The 24,701-nt window shown below is 55.9% G+C and overlaps 9 protein-coding genes across 9 annotated transcripts; 6 read left to right on the top strand and 3 right to left on the bottom strand.

Annotated features, from left to right (window-relative positions):
- Window positions 1-1,032: 1,032 nt before the first annotated feature.
- Window positions 1,033-2,007, top strand: ColSpa_01907 (uncharacterized protein; the record flags this gene model as incomplete). The annotated part of the gene is made up of 1 exon (XM_049268119.1): window positions 1,033-2,007. One exon carries the CDS (start codon window positions 1,033-1,035, stop codon window positions 2,005-2,007), a length of 975 nt encoding a protein of 324 aa, XP_049124076.1.
- Window positions 2,008-2,857: 850 nt separating this feature from the next.
- On the top strand, window positions 2,858-3,358 carry ColSpa_01906 (uncharacterized protein; the record flags this gene model as incomplete). Its single annotated transcript, XM_049268118.1, has 1 exon — window positions 2,858-3,358. The coding sequence occupies one exon, from the start codon at window positions 2,858-2,860 to the stop codon at window positions 3,356-3,358; it is 501 nt and encodes a 166-aa protein (XP_049124075.1).
- A 1,365-nt stretch (window positions 3,359-4,723) lies between these two features.
- Window positions 4,724-4,903, top strand: ColSpa_01905 (uncharacterized protein; the record flags this gene model as incomplete). Its single annotated transcript, XM_049268117.1, has 1 exon — window positions 4,724-4,903. One exon carries the CDS (start codon window positions 4,724-4,726, stop codon window positions 4,901-4,903), a length of 180 nt encoding a protein of 59 aa, XP_049124074.1.
- Window positions 4,904-5,761: 858 nt separating this feature from the next.
- Window positions 5,762-7,027, bottom strand: ColSpa_01904 (uncharacterized protein; the record flags this gene model as incomplete). The annotated part of the gene is made up of 3 exons (XM_049268116.1): window positions 5,762-6,139; window positions 6,319-6,812; window positions 6,910-7,027. 3 exons carry the CDS (start codon window positions 7,025-7,027, stop codon window positions 5,762-5,764), a joined length of 990 nt encoding a protein of 329 aa, XP_049124073.1.
- A 3,611-nt stretch (window positions 7,028-10,638) lies between these two features.
- On the top strand, window positions 10,639-11,683 carry ColSpa_01903 (uncharacterized protein; the record flags this gene model as incomplete). Its single annotated transcript, XM_049268115.1, has 3 exons — window positions 10,639-11,090; window positions 11,158-11,348; window positions 11,418-11,683. 3 exons carry the CDS (start codon window positions 10,639-10,641, stop codon window positions 11,681-11,683), a joined length of 909 nt encoding a protein of 302 aa, XP_049124072.1.
- A 922-nt stretch (window positions 11,684-12,605) lies between these two features.
- Window positions 12,606-13,598, bottom strand: ColSpa_01902 (putative ribose 5-phosphate isomerase; the record flags this gene model as incomplete). Its single annotated transcript, XM_049268114.1, has 1 exon — window positions 12,606-13,598. The coding sequence occupies one exon, from the start codon at window positions 13,596-13,598 to the stop codon at window positions 12,606-12,608; it is 993 nt and encodes a 330-aa protein (XP_049124071.1).
- Window positions 13,599-15,304: 1,706 nt separating this feature from the next.
- ColSpa_01901 (uncharacterized protein) lies at window positions 15,305-15,813 on the top strand (the record flags this gene model as incomplete). The annotated part of the gene is made up of 2 exons (XM_049268113.1): window positions 15,305-15,448; window positions 15,631-15,813. The coding sequence occupies 2 exons, from the start codon at window positions 15,305-15,307 to the stop codon at window positions 15,811-15,813; spliced, it is 327 nt and encodes a 108-aa protein (XP_049124070.1).
- A 1,729-nt stretch (window positions 15,814-17,542) lies between these two features.
- Window positions 17,543-19,571, top strand: ColSpa_01900 (SAGA complex subunit spt3; the record flags this gene model as incomplete). Its single annotated transcript, XM_049268112.1, has 4 exons — window positions 17,543-17,575; window positions 17,651-18,995; window positions 19,063-19,190; window positions 19,419-19,571. The coding sequence occupies 4 exons, from the start codon at window positions 17,543-17,545 to the stop codon at window positions 19,569-19,571; spliced, it is 1,659 nt and encodes a 552-aa protein (XP_049124069.1).
- A 574-nt stretch (window positions 19,572-20,145) lies between these two features.
- ColSpa_01899 (copper-transporting ATPase 2) lies at window positions 20,146-23,714 on the bottom strand (the record flags this gene model as incomplete). The annotated part of the gene is made up of 2 exons (XM_049268111.1): window positions 20,146-23,533; window positions 23,596-23,714. The coding sequence occupies 2 exons, from the start codon at window positions 23,712-23,714 to the stop codon at window positions 20,146-20,148; spliced, it is 3,507 nt and encodes a 1,168-aa protein (XP_049124068.1).
- Window positions 23,715-24,701: the final 987 nt, after the last annotated feature.

Genomic DNA, 24,701 nt, shown 5'->3' with positions numbered 1-24,701 from the left:
AAATCGGTGCTCCGGTGCGTATATGGCCGCCCGCTCTAGTGAGAAAGAAAAGTAAGGGAAAGGGTTCGAAAAAAGAAGAAGAAAGAAAACCGTTCGTGCCGCAAGACCTGACGCATACATGTGCGTGTGTGAAGGTCGTTGTCGGAGAGTGGGCCGCACAGATGGCCGACCCGCCGGTAAGACACTGACGGGGGCCGGGTTCATCCTTCGAAAGTGGGGGGAAGAGTCAGGGTGTCGAGCCGAAGGAAGGTCTTGTATAAGAGCTTCTTTTCCAATCGGATCTGCCAACCGATAGCCTCCTTGTTCGGAGCTGTCCATAATCAGCCCCCCTGTTTCGTTGTGATCAGGAAAGGGAGGCACATGTGCGGCAATCTGTTGCCATATGCTTGTGTTGCTGATTTGCTTACCTCGTCGTAACGTCGTCCAACCACCGCCGACAATCCACTTCACGCTAGGACTGGCTGGTTGGCTGAATGAGGGCCTTAGTCGGCAGTGTAGCTGACGCCCGCCAAGCTGTAAGCCCGGATCAAGCCCCTTTGGGGTCCGTCAAAGAACCATTCTCATTCCTTCCTTGCTACCGGTCAGCTTATGTTCCTAGGCTGGTAAGCCACCTCCGCATCGGCCAATGGAGCTCGCCGATTGTGTGCAGCTGTTCTCCGCCGTCTGGACGGGCTTACGACGGGACGTATGAAACCTCTGGAGAGAGTTGGCTGGCAATGCAGGGTTGCGGCCCAGTACGGGCTTGGCCGCAGGTGAGACAAAGGTGATATATGGTTTTTCGGACGCGCCCTTCTTGTCCATCCTTCGTTGTTTGTACTCACGCTTTTCCATATGACGCTTCCTTGTTGCAGTCTGGTGACGACTTCTCGATCAGAAACCCAGTTCGCTCTTGTTTTGACTCACGTTTGGTATCGCTAGGGGATTCAGCACCCCCTCGCCCATCGCCCCTTCTGGATACCCATGGCTTGCTGCGGCCCCTCGTTTGCTGCCTCATATACTACCCAGACACCCGCGAACGATCCGTGGGACATCATGTCCTGTACGTTAGTAACGGAGCCAGGGGCGAGGACAGATGAAGAGATTGCCAACTCAATGAGCCTTTTGGGAGGAGAGTGCCCGCTCTTGAGCCTCCCCCTCGAGATTCGACTCCAGATCTATGGCTGGGTCCACGCGATGCACCCGGTACAACACGCGCAGCTTGCCCCATGGTATCCGACTCCAAGACAAAGTGTGTACTTTCTCAGACTCGTCAAGCCCGAAGTTATAGCCGAGGACCTTGCCGTGAAGGAGATAAGCTCAAAGGTCAAGTCAGGCGAGGATGGCAAAGCAGGCCCGAAGCAGGAAGAGTTGCTGCTGTCACCTTACCGTCCGCTCTCTGGAATCCCCGCGGCCCTCATGTGCACCAACAAGCAGATCTACAACGAGTGCCGGGCCCTGCCCCTACAGGTCAACGAGTTCGTTTTCGTCAACTGGTTCTCCTCGGGCCTGTGGGCGGCGCGGGCCTTCATGCGCGGGCTGGAGCCGTGGCAGCGCGACATGATGCGGTTCACGCGGCTCGAGATGCTGGGGCGGGACTTCACGGGCCCGGCGCTCAAGGAATGGATCGAGCTGTGCGGGCACTGGGGCTCGGGGCTCCGCGGGCTCAGGCTCAAAATCCTGATCGGAGGTGGGATATTCGAACCCACAGCCACGTTCGCCGCGCTGAACAACAATGCAGAGGCACAGGCCATGGGCCTCAACTCGAAGACGGTACGGCCCGAGCCGAGACCCGAGTGGATCGAAGGGGGCCTGAAGAGGATGAAGGCATTGAGGAGGTTGGAGATTGAGCTCTCGGTGCTGGATTGGGGCGCCGACGAGAAGATTGCGTGGTGCGCCGAGCTGGAGAGGATGCTGAACGACGGGAGGTGGGAAGAGGGGCAGGCAATGGTTGTTGTGAGCTGCGTCGAGAGGCTCATGCAAGACAGCGGGCCGAAAAGGCAAGTCGTCAGCGATTTCGCGAAAAATTGAACTCTGCTGAGTTTGTTCCTAGCATAGAATGGGATATCTGGGAGTCGGGGTGACATTTGTTGGTCAGTGGAGGGCTGTGAGGTAAGATCGACTTGGCGGAGAGTCGTGTTAATGGTATCATGGAGCAGTCCATGGCCAGGAGTTTGGGCGATATATTCGAGAGTGCGGTACCAATATTATATTAATCGTCAACGCAGTAGCAACTCCTTACTCACACTGGTTCCAAGGCATGGTCTGTGAGTCTGGTGAATGAGGCCGATTTTCAATATTCTTGAGGAAGGAGCCCGGTAGGTAAAGTTGTTCGTTCCTTCCGTCTGGAGCTGTAGCTCCTGCTGTTAGCATGACTTCCTCCTACTTCACATCCTTCAGGATTTTTCTTTCTTGTCTTTCTTCGTCTTACAGACTACCACATCCTCTCAACCGCACAAACAACGGATTCTTCATTACCTTGAAACACTGTCTCCTCCTTCGGAGAATCCAATATCTCTTCTCAACCTTCCACCAGCATCCTTTGCGTGTATCACCTACTTTCACCCCTTCGTCAACCTCCGGCCTACACCTCGTCAACAATCCCAAGGGTAAACGTTCCCCTATAATCACTTGTTCACAGGCGAGGAAGAGACCGAGATCATATCTGGTGAGGTCTTCGATGCGTCTGGATTTTTAACAATGGCTGATCAAAACATATGCAGTCACGCTTTTTTGCAATCCTCGTGGATTTCATCAAGCAGAACCATCTGATTCTTTCAAGAACAACAAGAAATTCACCTTAGTCTTGATACTCTTTCAGCATCTGGTAAGCCGCGCAATATTCCAGGTACTCAACGCCCACTGACTAAGGCTAGACACAATGTGCGGCCACGTTATGCGCGGTCGCTTCACCGCTCACTGCTCTGAGTGTGGCATCGACTACACAACGGCCTGGCCTTATCAGACCCGCGTTTGCGTCCTGGTTCTCATCACTCTAGCCTTCATGTGGATGCATCCGGTCATCGCCAATACCGTCAAACGCGCCATCTGGATGGTGGTCAAGCCCCTTGCCATCCTTATCGGCTGGGCCTCTGTCGCAGTTGTTTGCTTCCTCATCTTCCTCTTCATCGACGGACCCAAGATGATTGCTATCCTCCTCACCCCCGACAGTCGAGAAAATGTTAACATCCTTGGTGTCGACGTCGAGAACAACACCAAGCTCAACACCATCTGGAGCCACCTCCACAACGACGAGGACCAGATTATCCCTGGCGGCGTCTTCGACAAGAAGTATAAGCCCTTCCTCCCTTCCCGCAACCTGAAGCTGTCTGGTCCTCGACAGCAGAAGGCGCTCACTCGCAAGCGTGGCGTCTCCTGCTAAGTCACCTCTACCTGCGGAAGATGGACATGCTAGAGACGGGTCAACTTGGAGGAAGTGTATCTTCTATGGAGAACTGTCGTTGCAGAAAGAGTCCTTTCGACTAGTCGGCTATTCGGCGATACGATGGAAAGGAGATGACATGGCTTATGATATTAATCATTGGGGATGAAATGGAGATGGCGACTTTGGTGTGAGCTTACGGACCATAAACAAGCCCTCGCGTCTCCAACTTGGATGTTCACAATGGTACCAGAGACTGGACTGTAGAGTTCTCTGGGGCATGGAATAGATGACTTGAGGCTTGCTTCCACAGATGGACCGGGTAAAATATGGGCACCTGAGGACAGGGAGTTTAGAAGCGGCGTTGTCACGCTAGCAGAACGGCTTGCTGTTACGAAGTTCTAGGTCACTCGGCACTTGGTTTGAGAAAGGCTTCTTCTGATGGCTCGCCTGAGATAGAAAGAAACGATGCCCTAATGACGATTATGCGATTGAGTTATGACATTGGGGTTTCGTAATAATTGTGATGTTGTTTTCAATGGTGACAAAGGTTGATACCGCCAGTGCTGGCGTCTAGCGGGTACGAAGAGGTGTGTTAGGTACGATTGGCCAATCAAACTGCAGAGATTGGGCCTTTATCTCCTCTTTGCGACCTCTTGAACAGCAACGCTTTCATCACTTCTCGGGAGGCTCCGTGGTCGTGGTTCACCTTTGGTCCACTCCTCGGAGGACCCTGTTTTCTCTCTGCTACTACAGATGTAAACCCCTATCCGACCCCTGGACGCTTCCCATGTGACTTCGCGACAGTCTCGCTCTCCTAGTCTCACTGAAGCGGTCCCAAAGTCGACCCCGCATCCCGGCCGTGACTCACGTTTTCGTGTTCCCCCCTAGTCACCGCTAAGCTACGCAGCAGTAGTTTCATTCGGAGAGTGTGCAGGTGCCTAAATGCCAAGTTGTGTTTATCAAGTGTTGAGTGAGGTATTAGATGGGTCGGCTTCGCGTCTCCCAGGCCGCGTGTGTGTCATGTGGTTTTGTCGGGGAGTCACTCGGTACAAAAGGACGGGAGGTTCCCGCTCTTGCGTTTCCGCTTCGGGCTACTTCTCTGCTGACTCCTCATCAATCGTCCTGAGGAACTGGTTCGCTTCCCAACTTACACGTGGGACTTAACCTGCCGCACTCTTACTCGCTCTTTCCTGTGCTCTCGTCAGGAAGAATTGCCGAGAGCTTGTCTGTAAGATTGATATTTACACCATGGTCTAGGCCGTACCTGACCACACCTTGGCTCTGACGTCACACGCACAACCCCTCGCTAACCCCCCAAAGGCCTCGACGGTTCCCGTCAATAACCAGAAAGACATACCGAGAATGGATGCACGATGCCAATGTGGCGCGGTGTCATTCAAGACGCCGTTGCCGCAGCCGCTGCGTCTGTACATCTGCCACTGCGAGGAATGCAAGCGCCAGACGGGCTCCGCGTTCGGGACGTCGGCCATCTTTCCAAAGTTCCAGCTGCCCAAGGCTGAGTTAATGGGCGTCTACGCGTGAGTCCTCACACACAGAGGGGAGTGAGAAGTGCCCGGGAGTTGTCGTGTGAAGGGGGGGTCAAGGGAGAGGGCAAAGGTGGTGGTGAGAGCGGTTGAGAGTGAGAGGCTGTGAGTTGTGACGAGAAGCCGACGTTGCTGACGATCCGAGGGCGTAGGAGGCCGACTGCTTCAGGAGCCACGCTGTACTGGTAAGCTTCCATCGCGAAGATAAGGTCGAGGCGTAGCGACTGCTAAGTGCACTTTATAGCTACTTCTGTCGAAACTGCGGGACCCGGCTAATCCACGCCACGCCGGTACGCTTCCTCCTACCTTGATTCGCACGGATTCAGCCTCGTTGGCAGTGCAGCGCATTTAACAATAGATTGTAGGGCAAAAATGTCGTCTCTGTCAAGGGTGGCTGCATCGACGGCCTAGATTGGAAGACGGCCATACACATCTGGACCAAGAACGCCATGGTTCCCATCCCCGAGGGTGCCGAGTCCCACAGCGAGGAGGCCGAGTACACGGACTACGGACCGAGCCAAGAGGCCCTGGACCAGCCGACGGATCTACGCGGCAGCGGCGGAAGTCTGCCGCCGGCTAAGCTTGAAGGGCTTTGCGAGCTGAGCGGGAAGACCATCGCTCCCTAATGTAGGAACGACGGTACGTCGTACTGTCTCCATGTTCTTCACATTGAAGAACCACATGTTCAGTAGTCAGTAGCTCGTTAGAACGAGCGGTAGGTCTAGGGTGATGGGGTGGTATTAATGACGTCTATATCCCAAAAAATCCATTATGATCAATGTCATCAAATCCGTAATGCCGTCGAACGCAAACACACTACTTGCTAGAAAAGATTCCCTGCATCCCCGCGGCCGCTTCACGAGTGCTGGCCAACGAGCGACTCCTCACCACTCGGTCTCCCGTTCTTGGCCGGCTTGGCGATGGATTCGTGCTGATGGCCCTCTTCGGCGCGGGCCCCGGCGTCGGAGTGCTTCGCCGGGTCGAAGACGTACATGGGGAACTCAAGAAAGACGGTGCGCTTCAGAACCGTCGGCATGCGGGCGTACAACTGCGGCGGGAACGGGATCAGGATGCTGGTGCGCTCAAGGTAGCGCCGGTATCCCTCCCAGTTTTGGCCGTTCTCGTACCGCTTCTTGGCGCCGGGCCGCTCCTGCAGCGTCAGGCCCGAGACGAACATGAGCAGCAGCGTCAGGAAGAAGGGGCCGAGGATGGTGGCGTAGAGAGCCTTGAAGGCCTGGCCGCCGACGTAGCCGTCCGCGGCGGAGGATACAGCAATCATGTAGATGCCTAGCGGGACGGTGTTAGTGAAGTGTATGGATTTATAGTATGTGCTTCTTCGCCGACACAACGGCCATGATTGTGGCTCGTGTGTTTCCGTCTATCTTTTTGTCGCGCACGAGAAGAACAAGGAACTGGCTTACCGAACTGGATGAGGATCTCGCCAAAGTAGTTGGGATGCCTCGAGACCTTGAAGAAGCCCTTGTCGCAGATGGCCTCGCGGCTCGGGTTGTCCCTGCGGAAGCGGTACTTTTGCGCGTCGCTGACGGACTCCATGACGAAGCCGACGACGAAGAAGATGATTCCGACAACGTCGCGGCCCGTGCCGAAGGCGTGCTGCGGGTACCGCGTGACGTTGGGCGAGTTGAGGACTGTGACGGGCAGCGAGACTGTCCAGACCCAGATCATCTGGAAGATCCAGAAGCCGAGGAACGGGAAGAACTTGTCGCGCTTGTCATCGAAACGGTCGTCCTTGCCCGTCTTGAGGATGCGGAAAAGGAGAAAGGCTGAGAGGCGGGCGCCCCAGAGCATGATGAAGATGGAGGCGACGACCTGGCGCGCATGGGCGTGGCCGCTGAGGGAGAGCGTGATTATTGCGAGAACCACAAAATTTGTGCCGCCGGCGAAGTCTGAGTTGACGTTAGTCTTGTGGACTTTCGGGCGGTCGCTTGTTTACGGTGAGAGGTTGATGGGTGAAGTTGAGAGGACGGCATTTTGAGATCTTACCAGTCAGTTTGTCGAACTTGAAGCTAAAGGCTATTGAAAAGAAAAACAGCTGATATGCTACGGTGATGAGTGCCGTGATGGCCAAATAGTAGTCGTCGAGGACGTGTATCGCCGCCATTTTGGACCGCCTGGATTCTCACAGTCGGTTTCTCACTCTCACTTGTGTATGTTGTTGTGTGGACGCAATTCCGTACCTGAGACGCTTGGGGGGAGAAGTTGAAACACCACAGTCGACAGCAATCAGCGCTATGAGTTGGATTTTATCGAACAAGACGAGTAATCGGAATTCGTACAGCGGCCACTCGACACAGTCATCTTTGATTCCGGAAGCCGTGGAACAAGGCAATGAAAACTGTCCGATACTCGTGAAGGTCGTCTGCTTAGCCTCAGCTCAGTGTCGAAGGAAAGCTTCGCTGTCGTCATCGACTTGTATGGCCCACTAGATTGGCTCATTTAGGGAAGGCTCATGTACCGATGCAGGCGAGTTTGTATGATGGAGGTACATCACGCGGTTCTTGAGATCGGAATTCCAGCAGCACCGAGGGCCGCGCTGTCAAGCCACGTTCTACCCATTTCCAGCCACGGTTGATTAGATAGGTAGTTTCTTCAAGCTCGGTCGTGGAGCCGACTGCCCCAGATGGGCGCCTTATGTCATCAAGCGCCCAGACTGTTAAGGACTCCAACCCACCGAATTGAGTGAAACGAGCAGAGGCTGGCGTCCCATCTCTCTGATCATGACATCCGATCCCTCGTCTTAATGGCGAGCTCTTATTGAAGCACGACTGGAGAAAGGTGTGAGGGGTGCTTTGACGGTACCTAATGGTGGTCACACGAAGTCTCACACTGTCTTGGATCCCCTGTTCTACGAATCAGGCGGTGCACACTCGGGGCTTCGGCATGGACATGTCGATGTTGGCATTGGGAGAAGGGGTCCAGTCTCAGTTTCGCCTTCTGCACCAACTGCCGCCCTCGGGATACTTATCTTGGGCCAGTCATTGGGAGGGAACGCGGGCAACTCACCTCACCCACGATCCCAGGTTGAACGGAATATTACTGACCAAACGTGCTATTAACTCGGCTGGCTCCACCCTCGCTGGTCGTCCAACAATAGTCCTGGTCCTTCTCTGGTCACGGCCACCAATATGTGGCCGAACGCACAACATGTGCTTGTCATCAAACGAGGCGCCTGGACTTGGTGTCGTTTGACCCATCGCGTCGTCACGTAACCCGCCCCGGCCATTTGAGGCAAGCAATGCTACAACGAGCGACAGCATTTCGCATCTTTTCTTCCCCTTCTTCCGGTTCTCGCCTTGGGACGACCCTCATCGTCTCAATGCTGTTATCCGGTCTCTCTCCAAGCGCGGAAGGGGGTCGAGGGGAGCAAAGGAGAGGCCACTGCGTAAGCGCAACGTACTGGCGACAAATCTTGTCTCGCTCATGGGCTCCATTCACCCGCTCAAAGGGACGATGCACGCGAGAAGTGAAGGGGGGAAAATAGGACGAAGGTGCTTCACCAGTACCTAGCACCCCAATCAACACTGGACACCACACACCCTACGTCAAAAGTCCATCTCCGCTGCGTCTGTGCCCAATTCGTTTCGCGGCGCGAGAGCAGATTTCGCGGCGGCCGCTTGTTCGCTTCGTACCGCAAATCCACAAATTGGTTACTGCATCTGATGATGGCATCCCACGCAAGATGATCTTCACGTGGGTTGTGCGGCAAGGCATTGTGGATTGCTGTCGCTGCGTTACGTTGCGTTTCCGGCCGTCCAAGCGTCGATCAAGCGCAGACACAGGTACCGTGGGCCCCGATCTGCTCCAAGCCCACCAGTCGCGATGCATCTTGTTCAGCGATAGCCGACTATGCGTAAGAGAGCGGAGCTGACGGAGACACGCCCGCAACCGCTTCTGGTTTTCGACAGTCGTCTTCCCAACTGCGACATGATCGAACAGTTCGCAGCGGTTCGCGATGTAATGACCACGTCGTTGACGGCGGTGAGCCGGGATTTGGAGAAAGTCAAAAATCCGCATTAGCCGTTGGAAACGATGTTTCACCCGTCTTCTTCACCACCACCAAGTGAAAAGGTTGCGATTGAGGAGTTAAGCATTGGAGGACGCGGTACACGTGAACACTGAGAGCTTACTAAAATAAGCGAGTGAGTTGAGTGAGCCCCCGTCTTCCTTGCGCATCACCATCGCACAACTTCCTCGTCAAACCAGGCATCACGTCACCCGTCACACATGCTTCTGGCTGCAGGAACACGGACAACGAGGGCTACAACGACGACAACGAAGAAGAAAAAGAAGAAGACGACTACGAAGCAGACGAATGGGTCTTTCGTTGCACGCGCCTCTTGGGACGTTGCCGCCGCTGTCATTGGATCTAGTGCCCGGATCTGCAGCCACGCTCACACTCGTAGCTGGGCTGGCGCTCTCGCAGTTTCGGGGCCCTGGTGCGAAGTTCGAGGATTGCACCCCACCTCAGACGGTCTCCGTCTGGGGCATGTCTCATACCCTTGAGCCTCACAGGGACCCCGCTCAGGGGTCTTCCTCGCCCATGCCACGCCCTTGTATGGAATGATTGGAACGTTCTCCCCTTGTGCGGCTGGGCTCCACAGCGCCATGCTACACACGGCTGCCATTTCCGATCGAGCCTCACACGATCCCTAGCCATCAACCCAACCTGCATCATGGGGCAGACGGCGGATCCCCCTTGCCTTCTTGGCTGCCCTGAACCTCACTTCTGAGCCTGCAGCGTTCCTGACTGCATCCTAGGGCTCCCCTTGCTCGAACGATGCCGGAGTCGATTCAGACAGGGACAGTCGCCCCTTGATCAGACGCCAGCACCATCGTACCAGTTCTGGCCCTGTTTGGCTGCTGTACAGCACTTGCCAGCGGCTCCCATGGGCTTGTCTAATGCATTCCACCGCATGGCCAAGCATTGGCAAGCATTTTAGCCACTGGTGCGCTGCAATATCAATTTGATGAATCGGCGCCGTCTGGGCATGTCGCATGGACGGGACCTACCTAAGCCGGGTCGGTTTTGATGGTCTTTTTGGTCTCTTCGAATAATCTTTGCGGCTTCCCGCAACTCAAGACTCTCCACCTCGTGTGTTATGTGGTTCCCGTCTCGTGCTTCGTCCCATCTTCCTCTCCTGCTCCCTCACCACAGCTCTCCTAACCCAAACTATCTGTCTGACTCTGTCTTGCCCCTAGTGGGAAGTCGGAAGAAACGGCATTCGCTCTTTGACCGAGAAGATTTCACTTCTCTCACGTTCCCTCGTCGTCACACACCCCCCACCCCACCTCTGGCCCATGATCTGTCTGGTCACGTCTCTCATCCATTCTTAGTACCCGCACACCCTCATTACTCGAGGTCTCGGCCGTCCTATCTTTTCTAAACTCTTTGGGTAATGTTTTGCAGGTCGCCACCTGTCTGCCCGTAACTCTCTCCCTCCCTCTCGTAATCGCGAAGGTTTGCGGGAAACAACCACTCCACCAGAAACCAGTACACTCTTTTCGTGTCTTCGTTCCTAGGGTTGATCCCAACGAAACTTCACCGACGGCTGGCCTGTTGAATCCGCTCTTTACACGAAAAGGAAAGAAGAAGAAGAAAAAGAAGGCATCGAATCGAAGAAGCGTATAAGCAGGATACTGAAAAAGAACCCGAAAACTTGGAGAAACGCTGGAGACGCACGACGGTCACCAGCTTTCGCCCCCGAGCCCACGATGAGACGCTGTCTACTCCTCGCCGTGGCAGCTCTATCTTCAATCGCTCAGGTTCGTTCCCTGTCCGCCACGCACAGCCACGGGATTCTTACGAGAAAGCAGGGCGCGGTCGTCGACAAGAGACAGAACATCAACCTTAACGGTGTCAGCATTGATGGAAACGGCAACGTGAATGTGAAGGGCAACGGCGCCCCGGCGGTTGAGGTGACGACGGTGGACCTTCAGAACGCCGGCGCAGTCTTGGGTGATGGAGGAAAAGGATCGAACCGGGGAAATCTCATCGCCGGCATCTTGGACGCTCTGAACGGGAACCGACACCAAGGGAACCAGAACACCGGCAACAACGTCGGTAAATGCCCTGCGGCGCCACCACCGGTCACAGTCACGAAGACGGTTTACCAGAACGCCTCTGTACCCGCGCCGTTGACGGTGTTCGTCACGCAAGCAGCCCCGTGAGGACCCCCCGAACTCCCCGGAACGCGGAATGCACTTGGACGGAGAATGCTAATCAAGCTACAGGCCTCCGCAAATCATCACGCAAATGGTCACCCAGACGCCGGCTGCCGCCGCTCCTCCCCCGGCCGCAACGCCCGCGGCCTCGCAACCCGGCCTCGTCATTCCCGGCCCCCCTCAGGCGCCGCCCTTTGCCGGTCTCTCATCCTCGTCGATCCCGCCGCCTGCAGCAGCAAGCCCCGCCCCCGTCGCAGCTGGTATGCTTCTCCCGCACCCCATATTGGACACATTCATGGAATCTCCGGAGTAACTAACCTGATGTACAGAGCCTGCCGCCACCCAGCCCGCCGCGGCTCTCCCACAAGTCGGCAACCCGGCCGCGACCAGCGGCGCGACGACCTCTCTGAACCTGGGCGGCCTCCGCGGCACCGCCGCCAACCAGCCCGCCGCCGACGTCACGCCCCCCGTTGCCGCGAACCCCGCCCAGCCGCAAATCGCCGTCAGCGGCCTCGCCCTCACCAAGTCTCTGCAGCTCGGCAACCTGCTGCAACAGACGGTCCAGCTGCAGGCTCGCGAGACACCCCCCGTGTAAAACGAAGCAGGCACCGACAAGCCCATCCCGAGAGCGATGTTTCGATGTTCCAACCTTTGGCACCTGCCTGGCCTGTCTTCGTCGCTATTGCTGGAGGAAAGCCTTAATCAGGAGGGGGGGGTTGTCGAAGTGAAGGGTTGCCGAGGGCGATGACGAAGTACATGGCATGTGGATATGGCGACGCCGTTGGCGACTTGAAAAGTGGTTCAGCAGCGGCATACGAAATACCCTAGATTTTTCGATTCTTGTGTATGTGGAACAGGGGACGACACGGACGTTTTGGAATGTAGTTGTGGTTGGTTTTAATGGCGAGCAGAATCTGAAAAAGGTAGCCCGGGCCTTGGTACATAGGAGAGAGACTGGAGGACGGGGTAGGAAAGTACGGGCAAAACGACACAAATACGACCTCCTCTTCTCACACAACGCACGCCTGCCCGTCGTCCGTCTGACGTCCCGCGCGGGGACGGGTGAGTTTGCGACACCACTCGGGCGATGGAGAAGAGTGTGTGTCGAGGGAAGAGGAGGACTTTGCACTCAACACATCTCCCCCCCCCCCCCCCCCCCCCCCCCCTAGGGCTGTATATATTTCTTTTCTTTGGGGACACAAATCATGGCAAACGTCGCAAAACATTTCATATCCCCCTATCCCACACCCCTTATATACGATAGCATTATCAAAGATAATTGAGCGAGTCTCATGATTCACCTGATGGGTCTGCCGATGCTTGAAAATCGTGTGTCTCGATATTTGCACCAAGTCCATCTACCACTGATCATAGACGTGCGTTGTTGCTGGTGTTGATGCTTGTTCTTTCTATTCCTTCTATGGGGTATCATAAAGCGTAAACGACGTGTCCGCCCAACCCAATGTTGACTTCCCTGACCACATCACCCTCATCTCTCGCCAAAAGGGGCGCTTGATCTACGCCGTCTCTTTTTCCTTCTCCTTCAGCGCCAGCCTCAGCTTCTTGGCCTGCCTCTTGCTCATCGTCTGCTGCGCACCATCACCCACCTCGTCAGGCGTCTTGCGCTTCTGCCCGTTCCCCCTGTCCTCGCCGCCGCCTTGCTTCGCACCCTTGCCCTCTTTCCCCTTCCCGCCATCCTTCTTCCCCTGCTGTTGTTTCTTAGCATCGTCCTCCCGTCCACCGACCTCGAGCACGTCCACAACCCCTCGGAACCCACTCCTCTTGATCCCCTCGTTGACAACGACCCCGCGCGGGTTCACCCCCAGCGCCTCGGTGCCCTTCTCGCTACCCAGACCCCACACGGCGAGAAGGTTCACAACGTCGTTCGGCGCACGCAGGCCCAGCGCCGAGCGCGCCTCGGAGCTGACCACGATCCCTCTGCCCTTCGTCGCGCGTACCAGGGAGGCAAAGTTGGAGATGAACGTCGCCCTCGCGCGGGCGTCCGTGGCGCCCAGGATCTGGGAGTAGCACACCTCGAACTTGACGCCGCGCGAGACAGCGGCCATGAGCGGCTTGGGGCGGAAGTGGAAGGGGAAGTGCTGCGTCAGGTCGAGGGAGATGAGGGACGGCTCGGCCATGGAGAGGCAGGCGGCCTGGAAGGCCTTTTCGGTGGTGGGACGGACGGCGAGGATGTCGTAGGCCGCGGCGAGGGCGGGGAGGCGGTAGTTTTGGGAGGGGTCGGAGAGGAGGACCGTCGCGCGGTGGAGGACTGTGGGCTGTTGCCTTTTTGGTTGTGAGGTGGCGGTGTTGGGTGTGGAGGTGGCTGCCGATGACGAAGGTGACGGCGGAAACTTTGGCAGGGGGTTCGTTATTTGCGACGGGATCGGGGGCGTTATTGTGTGGTTTAGGGCGAGGACGGTGTAGCCTAGCGAGGAGGCAAAGGATATCGTGCGAGACAGGTCGGCGGAGATTGTGGTGGAGGACCACGGGATATTGAGATCGTAAAGCATCTTGGGGGAAGGAGCGAAGCTATCGTGAGCTTTTGCCCATTGATTGAAAGATGGGAGTCAACGGTGACTGATTGGTGTTGTCGGGTCGTTGATAACTGCTGGGCATCCAGTCGCTACTGGGAGTACGTCGGCTTGAGTCTCGGGGTGGCGAGGGTCTTAGAATCTGCGCGGCTATCTCGTGATGTCGTGCAATTGGGTTTGTCGCGTGTGGTGTTGCTTGCGTCGTGATCGGACCTTATGCGCAAACGCGGGCGAATTTTTTTGGACGGGACGGAGGTCGGTGTTAGGTTGGTTCCGCGGGGTCGGCTGGGATGACGCTCTTTTGGCCTTTGAGAACGTGGGGCAGTACTTTGGGGCTGCATGGCGCTGGGAGTCTCTGCTAGCGGTTCTGTGACTCTGCCTGAGGGTGTGCCCTCGACCGGAGGTAGCAGCGGGAAGAACGGGCGGGAACATCGGACTAGAGTGGAGGCGACAGCTACAACTTGATGACACCCGTGGGCGATGATCTCATCTCGTTCAATCACAGGCTGCCTCCCGACTTGCAACTGGAGTTTATTCAAGTTGATGGTCAGCCTTCAGCCACCATGCTCGTACATCACAGCGAACTCAATAGACGGTTTTGGGGAAGCAGAGGGTACACGCAAGGGTCAATGGCGCAGTTCCTGTCTCCGGTCCCGCCTTCTCAAGGTCATTATTCCAGACGGCGGCATCCACGGATGACCCCAGGTTCTCAGCCGGGATATCTTTGCTGGAGTACTATGTACCGGTAGTACCAAGCAGCTGAGAGAACCACGGCGGGAAGCGAGTAACTTGTAACACCAAGCATGAAGCATGATGCCCCTTGACAGTTTCTCCATGAAAATTTCTCCGAATTGACAGCATTAAGAGCATTGATTGAGGGCCAGGAAAGCACGTCCCGATTGCCAAGGTATCAGACGGGGTCACGAGTCTCCCCTTTCCAAGTCTCTCTATTGTTCTTCTGGCGGTTGCCGAGTTGTCTTTGGAGAAAGCCATTCCGGGCGAGTGTCGGTAGAAGAACGAGGGTTCGATGTTTCCCAACCGCCAAGGATGCACTGCCTCGGAAGACACGCAAGACAGGCACACCACCACCGGCGCCATCAGAAAGTGTTCATCCCTCTTTCTCCAAAAAAGAATCGTCCGCCACTCACCAGTCGAATCGATCCATTTCCCCCCCAACTCACTCAAGCTTGGGCCACCTTCTAAACCTTTGCCTCCCCGTCTGGTTCGTTCGTGTTGGTCGACCAGGGCCAGTCAGGATTTAGGATTCCTCCGTCTCGGTAAGGAACAGCTCAACTAGCTCTGCTTAAGGGTGCCCTGCCCCAGTTCGAGGTAGCCCACTCTTCCGCCGACGTCAACTGTTCCTCCCGCCACCCTCGGCCCCTTCGTTCCTTCACCTCCCCGGAACGTCTTGGACACCACTACCTACCGCTGTGTTTCTCATCATCTCAGGCATCTACTACAAAACCACCTTTCGGTACTCTCCGAGTCACTCCACGAGGCGCATCTCATCTAAGCGCAACGCCGAAGGGCAGTAGGAATCTTATCGCCATCATCCGACCGGACCTGGGACGTCAAAGACCATCCATCATTCACCGCTCGCCACGCTCCGTCCCGCGGACCTGCAGCAACAACAGCGACTGAGCGTGCATACGTCTGATCTGTTTTGATCACCCAATCCACAAAACATGTTCTTCTTCTTCGTGTGCGGCGAGCACACCTTTCGCAAGCCTGTCGAGGGTTACGAGGGCATGGTCTGCCAGTGCTACAACTGCGGCAACATGGCCGGCCACGTCATCAAGAGCCACCCATGGTTCACCTTTTGCTGGATTGTAAGTGTCTGGATGTTCACTCCATTATCTCTGCGCCTCGCTTGACAATGTCGCCCCTTTGAGCTTGGAGTTTCGTTTGTTTTGATTCTCTTAGCACGTTGACTTCGTATCGCAATCTTTATGAGACCTTTGAGTGGACTAAAAGTCCAAGGACGGGGCATTTAGGCTAACAGATCTTGCAGCCCGTCATTCCCTTGTCTTTCAAGGGCTACACCGATGTTGTCTGTCACATCTGCAACTTTGCTCAGCCGCTCGAGAATCGTCCCGACGTAACGGCTATGAAGGGCGGCGGCCAGATGCAAACTCCACCTGTCCATGGACAGCCTCCTCAGGGATGGGGTCAAGCGCCGCCTCAGTACCGATGAGAGGCGAGGCGTCCTCATCTTTGGCCCCCAAAATCTTCGGCTTCACAAGTACTTCGCTGGGCGCGAACGACCGCATCATGGGAAGAAGGCGACAAGTACGGAGGACTGAGGAGGATCGATGAGACAAATTGTTTGGGAGGACCTGTCGCCCATCCTTCGTTTTACTGCAAAGGACAGGGTATGGCATTTGTGTTTTCTTCATGATTCTAGGCAAGATACCAAGCTGGCTAGGCGTTAGGGGTGGCCATCACGTATGATGACGAGAAATGAATTACTTGCATTTTTTCTCTCTCTATATATATTGCTTTCTTGGGTCTTTGGGAGATGGGATTATGTCTCTTAACGTCCTGCGCCATATTTGCAAAATTCCATGGATCAATCCTGGATGGTTCGCTCGCACAACTTTTACAGGCAGCTAATGGTGTCTGCGTCCTCGACCTGATCTCTATTCTGGAGGACCTCCCGATTAGAGGTTTGCTGGATCGCCTCTTGCACATGTACCATTGTTTCAACGACAGAGACCATGTGATTCAGCATCGCCTGGTATTTCTATGTTCATCACCCGTTATTGAAGCTGTGTTCCAATGGCATACTTGTCTGACGGGCTTTCCAATGCTGGCTAGGCTTGCTCGCTCAGGACACCAGGCTACATTGCCTTACAAAGCAGACTCCAAAAGAAACTCGTGAGATGGCGGATTAGATGGTCTGAATTCTTGTGCGGTCTCGTGCTGGACCCTTTTCGCTGCTGCCCTGTTGGTGTAGAGATTCACATACGCTGAGATTCGGGGCCTCCACTACCTTGTGTTTACTTCCCACCAAGAAAAGACAGGAATGCAACATCTCTCTCTCTCTCTCTCTCTCTCTCTCTGCCTCTGCCTCTTGAGATTAAGGGTGATACGAGGTTCGGGTTCGATTGAAGAAAGGCTGGAACACAGCAACGCTCGCTGGTGAGCGACGCGGAATGCTCAGTACATCAGCGGATCAGCTATGTCCTCGGGGGAGTGCAAGCTTCGTGCTGTTACCCAGTGTTATAGACACACATCTATGTGTTTGCAACGTGAATATGATGCGGAGAGATAATCAAGGAGACTTATTCTCCCTTTGCACATGTTTCACACTCTTTTTGGTGCCAGCTTCAACATATTGGTTACTGTCTGTTGATTGAAACGAGAGACTCAAGTGGAACGAAGTAGCATTTCGATTGAAGTAGGTTATCATCTACTGCACAAATTAATGTAAATATCGAACCCATTACTGTCGCTTATTGAGACAATCAGGTTTGTTATCTGACTACTTGATTTCGATTTAAGTTCCCTAAGAATCAAAATGAATTTCTCGACACCACAAAAAGGTTCAATAATGCAATGGAATCTTCAATGATACTGATATACAGAGAAGCAATCTGCAATAACTGTATCTCAACTCATTGTGAGAGGAAAACAATCATTGAACCCGACAGCCTATGACGTATGCTCCCAACACCAGCCACAGGTGGAAACTGTGGCGGTGCACGCGCTCTGAACTTTCCTGGACTGCTTCCGTCATGGCGATGCTCGCACCACGACGAATCCCCGACACGGACAAACCATCCAATGAACATTGGAATCCTACGATCACCAGATTAGATCCGATTCGAAACCCTGCATGATGCCCTTTGGACTTGTTGCGCAATAGAGACACCCAATCTTTGACCTACAACGCAACCTACGCCCCCCAAACATCCGCAACAATGGCGTCCGCGAAGCGAGGCCCATCGGTCCTGGTCCGTCACAACCTCCCGTCCCCTTAGACCCAACATCCATCCACCCGTCAAGACACTAATGCATGACTGCTGTAGGTGACCGACTCGCGAGAACGGCCTCCGCAGAGGGGCGCTCTCCAGCGACAGAACACCGGCATAGGTGGTGCTCAGGGCCGACCGGCAATGCGCTTCATCTCTGTCGACAACGTCCTGCAGTACGCCTCCGATATCCCCTCAGGCCAGCCCCGTGTCGTTCCCACGTCCCAGCGTCCCGCTGGTGGCCTCGCGAACGCCCGACGCGTCAGCGCTGGCCTGCCGAACCTGCAGTCGAGGACGGGACAGCAGAGCATGCCCTCACGCACGACAAAAATCAGCGAAAAGCTTGTGCTGCTGCCCGAGACGGACGAGAAGCCCGGATCCGACGAGGACCTCGACGAGGAGGCGAGCAAGATGGCGCGCGAGATTGAAGCCGAGGAGAACCGACCACTGCGCGACGAAGAGCTCGACGTGCTCCGCAAGAGGGGCGGCATCCGTGGCAAGAGTTACGCCGAGCGGCTGCCCAAGGTCCAGCGCAAGGAGAAGCTGGCGCGGTTGACGGCATACTGCACAGCGCAATCATACAAGATGAAATCGACCGCCGATTTCCTCCGGACCAAGCACGACGCCAAGACGAAGCTCTACGACGACTGTCTTTACGTGGTGTACTCGTTGCCTCTCCTGAACGGCACCGAGGGCTACCGCGTCCGTAGCCGGCCCATTGTCAAGACGCCCGGAAGCGGCAAGACGGTCCTGGACATGGAGATTGAGCGGAGCGAGCAGCGTGACTACCACGAAGGGTACTTTGAGGACGCCGTCGATAGCGGCAGCCCCATTAATGGCAGCCCTATGAACGGCAACGGCGTCTACGGAGACGATTCCTCTTCCCCGCGCCATCACCGCGAGCAGTCCCCGGACGACCCCAACATCTCGCCCATGGCGCGGATTCCGGACGCCAAGTCGTTCGCCGAGATGTTCCTTTTTTCCTACGGCGTTGTCGTGTTCTGGAACTTCACCGAGCACCAGGAGAAGGACATCCTTGCGGACCTGACGTTCGCGCAGAACGAGAACGGGCTCTCGTTGCTTACGCGCCCGCTCGATGAAGATGACTTCGAGACGGAGGAGTTCCACTTTGAGTACAGCCACGACGTGAAGCGGCCGCGCATCTTCAACGACATGATCACGCTGCTGCCTCGCAGCGACCACATGGTCAAGCTGACCATCAGCCACGCTATCGCGCAGAGCACAAAGCTGTGTCTGTTTGAGGAGCGCATGAGTGAGACGATGCTCGACGCGCAGCACGTTCCGAAGCGGCTGGCTCTCACGGGCGAGTTGAACATGACGAGAACGGAGATTGTCAAGATCCTGGGCCGGCTGTTCAAGAGCCGCGTCGATATCAACCTATGTAAGTTTCTCCCATATGCCTTGGCACGGTAAATCTGGAAATGAATTCCTGTGCTAATCCACCCCAGCCTCAAATATCCTCGACGTCCCCAACTTCTTCTGGGACTCGGAACCGACGCTACACCCGCTTTACGTGGCCATCCGCGAGTACCTCGAAATCGACCCGCGCATCAAGGTCCTCAACGAGCGCTGTCGCGTCTTCCTCGACCTGGCCGAAATCCTGGCCGACTCGGTCGCCGACGCCAAAATGAGCTACATCACCTGGATCGTCATCGTCCTCATCGTCATCTCCATCCTCGTCACCATGACCGAGGTCGGCCTGCGCTTCGGCATGCTGTCTAAGAACAACGGCAAGGGGCTGGGCGAGGGCGCCGGCGCGGTGCCGTTGATCGCTGCCGGCAGTCCCTCGGTGGCGAAGACGCAGCTGCTGCCGGGAAGTGTCAAGTGGGAGCTTGAGAAGAGGAACGTCAGCGTCGACGAGCTGAGGCTTTGGAGCCGGATGCTGAGCGAAGAGGAGGGGGCGGGCTCCGAGGTTGTAGGAAGCCGGATCGTGGGCAAGACGTTTGCTGGCGTTTGAGATTGCATCAACTCCACGCGGCCTCTCATTCCTTAACTTTCAATTTTTCATTTCCAAGTCTCTTTTGTATTATGGAATACTGCATAGCATGGCGTTGGGCGGATTACAATCTCCTTGCAACGTTTTCTCTGGGAAGAGGCGGAACAGCATGGATAAGGGACCGATTTTCAAAGCCTTGTGCATGGTCAAAAACAGCGTTGCGGAATTAGTCCCGTCATACATAATCCAGACGGAAGGAGTAAACTTTCCCGTCGAGAAACAAGCAACACACAAGTTCAATCACGGTTTTTTAAAAGTCATGATTCCACTCTTTGACTGATGAATTTATGTCTCATTTGACTCCAGTGCTATGCTACCAATAACTGCAGAAAAGCCAGAAGAAACGTATAATAACGCAAGGAACCGATCCGACTACCACGCCGGGTGATTTGGTTTTTCTCTACTGAGGCGGGGGAGGGACTCTTGATCCAAGCCTTACTTTACTGCAAGGGTCATACATCTCCCCTATTCTTTATATATATATATATCCACAAAACAAAACAATGGTTCAACTCGAAAACGATCCGCCGACGTCTTATTCGTCCCGGTCCGCCATATTGGCAAGCGGGACGTAGCCCTGATCTTGTGTTCGCTTGCCACGGATCTTGCGAACGACATACTTGATCCTATTGAGGATGCCGAAGCCGCGGCTCTTGGTGCGGGCCGAGGGGTCGACCATGTAGCTCGGGCGGGTCCAGAACTTGAGGAGGAGACTGCTGACAACGACGCTGACACTACTGCAGGCCATGGCGGCGCCGGCAGCCATGGGGTGGAGGTGGAAGCCGTAGGGGAGGAAGACACCCATGGCGAAGGGCAAGCCGATGGCGTTGTACAGGCAGGCCCAGGCGAGGTTAAGCTTGATGCGGTTGAAGATGGAGCGGGCAAGGTGGAGGGCGGCGGGGATGTCCATGAGGTCAGTAGGACGCATGAGGACTACGTCGGCCGCCTCCATGGCGACGTCCGTGCCACTGGCCATCGCGATACCAACGTCGGCGGTCGCGAGAGCAGGGGAGTCGTTGATGCCGTCACCGACCATGCCGACGACCTCGCCCTGGTCCTGCAGCTGCTGGACAATGGCCTGCTTCTGATCAGGCGAGACACCAGCGTAGACGTTCTCAGGAGAAATGCCGACGGCAGCTGCCACAGCGACTGCGGTGGAGCGTTGGTCACCAGTGACGATGGCGGTCTTGATCTTCATGCGGTGGAGGACAGCGATGGCCGCGGCCGCGCCCTCCTTGATGGTGTCAGAAAGGCAGAGATGACCGGTGTATTGGCCATCAATGGCGACGAAGATGTTGGTGGTGCCTGCCGAGGTGTTCTTCGCGCTGGAGTTGGCCTTAGCGTTCAGCTGTTCGGAAGCCTCGACCGCCTCGGCGGGGACATTGACGTTGTTTTCGCGGAGGAAACGGACATTGCCAAGGAGGACGCGGTAGCGGGTGCGGTCGTTACCCGTGGCGGGCTCGACGAGGGCATTGATACCTTTGCCGACGGCGGCCTTGAACTCGCCGACGCTGCCCTCGATGGTAGCCTCTTCTTCGATCCCAAGCTCGGTCTTGGCGGCACCCAGCACAGCTCTACCTACCGGGTGCTCGCTACCCATCTCAGCGAGACCGACGATGTGCCACCACAGTCGGCGGCGCCACTCGTTACCCTGCCAGGCAGAGACGAGGCTTATCTTGGCTACGCTCATCTTGCCGTACGTGATGGTGCCGGTCTTGTCGAGTACAATCTGGGTGATTCTGGTGGTTGTCTCCAGAGCAGCGCCGCCCTTGACCAAGATTCCGTTCTCAGCGCCGATGCCAGTGCCCACCATGACGGCGGTGGGGGTTGCCAGGCCAAGAGCACAGGGGCAGGCAAAGACAATGACAGAGATGCACAGCTTGACACACACCATGATCTTACCGCCACTAGCTTCTTGAGTAAAGATCTTGGGTGGGTTCTTGAGTACGTGACTGAGGATCATCCAGACGAGGAAAGTCAGGAAACCGAGGATGAGGATGGTTGGGACAAAGTAGCCGGCGAGCGTGTCAGCCAGACGCTGAATAGGGGCACGAGTAGTCTGAGCGTCCTGAACAAGCTTGACAATCTGGCTGAGCTGCGTGTCGCGGCCGGCTCTGGTGACGCGGAAGTCGACACGTCCGTGGCCGTTGACAGTACCGCCGATCAGGTAACTTCCTTTCTTTTTCTGGACGGGCATGGCTTCGCCAGTCACCATACTCTCATCGATATAAGTCTCACCGCGGACCATCGTACCGTCTGCGGGAATCTTATCGCCAGGGCGAAGGATGACGACGTCCCCAACTTGCAGGAGTTCGGTGGGGATGACCTTTTCCTCTGCTGCGTTTCCGTCGCGGTTGGGTGTCTTGGGCTCACCAGAAACCGTGGCGCTCTCCCAGCCCTCGGCAGCCTTCTCGGCGGCAATAGGGTCGGCATAGATAGTAGCCATCGACGGAGCCAGAGACATGAGGCGTGAAAGAGCCTTGGAAGTCTGGCCCTTGGCGCGGTTCTCCAAGAACCTGCCGAGAGTAACAAAGGTAATCAGCATAGTGCTGGTGTCGAAGATAGTGGACGGCCTTGTGTGCGGCGGGAAGAAGAAAGACACCAGCATAGCCATGATGCTGAAGAAGAAGGCACACGAGGTGCCGAGGATGACGAGAACGTCCATGGTCGGTGATCCGTGCTTGATGGATTTCCAACCCGAAATATAGAAACGCTTTCCAATGCCGAACTGGACAGGTATCGTAAGAGCCAAGCAGACCAAATCGCCAAGGTAAATGCCGGGGAGAAGCTCCCAGCTGCCGAAGTCCAAGCTTGGGAAGCACATGGGCAAAATCATGCTGATGAAAAAGACGGGAATGGCGAACGACAGAGACAGCTTGAAAGCTCTCCGCCACTCATTAATTTCTCGAGTCTTGGCGAGCGATTCGAGCTGAGCGTTGTTGTCGTCGTTATCGGAAACCAAGGCGTTGAGGCCCTCAGCCTCAACAGCCTCGACGATTCCTCGCAGGCCGATGAGGCTGGGCTGATGGGTGACCGTCAACCTCGAGGAGGCCAAGCTGAGCTTAGCAGAGTTGATGCCGGGAATGGTCAGAAGCTTTGCTTCCAGAGCCATGGCAGTGGAGGCGTCCGGATTTCCGTAAATCTTGAACTGCGCAGTGGAAGAAGCGCCATTGCCCTGTGCGGACGTCTCGAACGCAGTCGACAGGATCTCTGCGCCGAAGCCCCTGTCCTCAATGATCTCGGCGATTTTGTCTGCAGGAAGCTTCGTCGTGTCGTGGGTGATGACGGCGCGCTCAGCCAGCAAGCTAATGTTGAAGCGCAAAACACCCTCCATCTCCTTGAACCCTCCTTCAACGGCTGATGTGCAGGCGCCGCAGGTCATGCCCTCGATGGCGACTGTTGTTGTAGCGACGGAGCTTGTAGGGTTGCTGCTGGCTCTGGGCTTCTCCTGCTGGCTGCTTTCGCTGTCCACGATCTCAGCGCCAAAGCCTCGGTCCTCGATTATTTCCGCAATTTGTTCGGCAGTGAGCAGTGTTGGGTCATGCTCAATAACGGCTCTTTCAGACAGCAGAGATATGCTGAAGTTCTTCACGCCCGGGATGTCTTTGAAGCCTCCCTCGACGGCAGATGTGCATGCGCCGCACGTCATTCCTTCGACAGCGACAGTGGTCGTCATGAGTCCGCTCTCCTCCTCGGCATCGAACAGGTCCTGGTTTGTCGGGAACATCGGTGACGGCAGGTCGGTGGACAAAACTTCGGCATCGAAACCTCGGTCTTCAATAATCTCGGCGATTTTCTCAGCAGAGATGGCTTCGGGGTTATGCATAACCACCGCGCGCTCCATGACCAGACTGACGGAAACACTTCCTACGCCCTCAACACCTCGGAAGCCCGACTCGACTGCGGATGTACATGCGCCGCACCTAACAAGAAATCATGTAAGCAGACCGCCGGGGGGAACAACATGAAGCAGGGCGTTACTTACGTCATGCCTCCAACTTTAAGGGTCGTCGTCGCCCATTGGGTTGCGGTCGGTGTAGCGAGGGTGGCGGTTGGCCCGCCGGCCTCATGCTTCGCCGGTACTCTGATGGCCGGAGGAGCCATGTTTTCGGTGTTTTGCGTACAACGATGCGCTTGTTGATAGAAGAAAGGGTCGGAAATGCAGGGCCAGCCTCGGTCTTCGTTCGTACTTCGGTCTTGGGTCGATTTCCAACTATCTAGCACCAGCCTTCATGGTAGGGCTAGCAGTCCATAGAGTACGGGAGAAACAGTCGAGCTTGTTTCGAGGCCGGAAGAGGCGAGGGATATCGAGGCAAATAGTTGGACTGCAAGAAGAGGCTTTTGGGGAGGGGCTCCAGAAGACCAGCTTCCGAGTACTATGTACGACTGCTAGAAGGTGGGTATCGCGGGTTGGGCGTAGGCTATGCGATGCGTGCGCGCGAGTATGTGTAGTAGGTGCGCGATGTGTACGTGGTAGCGCAACAGGCCGGGTGGGAAAGGTTGGTAGGATTAAGAATCGAGGGCCGGGGAGGCTACGGGAGAAGAAAAATAACGGCGGCAGTCAATGGCACGGTTGGGGGAAGAAGGCAAGAAACGAGAGTCATGGGAAGGACGGAAGCGGAAGGTCGGGTTTTGTCAGCCAGATTCTTGCCTCGATGGGAATGGGGGTGGGAATGGCAAAAGAATCCCACCTGCGACGCAGCGTTCCATCAGCTGCTACACTGCTGAACTGCCTGAGAGGGATTGCAGGAGAGGAACGGACGGAACGGTGTGTGGGTGCAGCGCGCGAGATGGCCGGGATCTAAGGTAATCATCTGGCGCAAACGTGGGACTGGCGACCAGGGGTGTGAGAGGGAAGGGTGTGTGTGTGTGTGTGTGTGTGTGTGAGTGGGTGGACACAGATACTGGTACAGGCGCTGGAACTTCAACGGGACAGGGGAGTGAGTCTCTGGGTGCTGAGAGCGTTGCTTCCGACCTGCTATGTACTAGGTATGGTACATACAGGTAGAAAGCGTCCCAATGTTCCCGTCCATTGTGTTCCATTGCTGCTGCTGCTGCTACGGAGCAACCTGAGCCCTTCTCGGGGCTCGT

The sequence above is a fragment of the Colletotrichum spaethianum genome (assembly GCF_022836535.1).
Source record: "Colletotrichum spaethianum MAFF 239500 DNA, contig03, whole genome shotgun sequence".
NCBI classification, from domain to species: Eukaryota; Fungi; Ascomycota; class Sordariomycetes; order Glomerellales; family Glomerellaceae; genus Colletotrichum; species Colletotrichum spaethianum.
The sequence above is the reverse complement of the archived record's forward strand: the minus strand, read 5'-3'. Positions and strand labels throughout refer to the sequence as shown.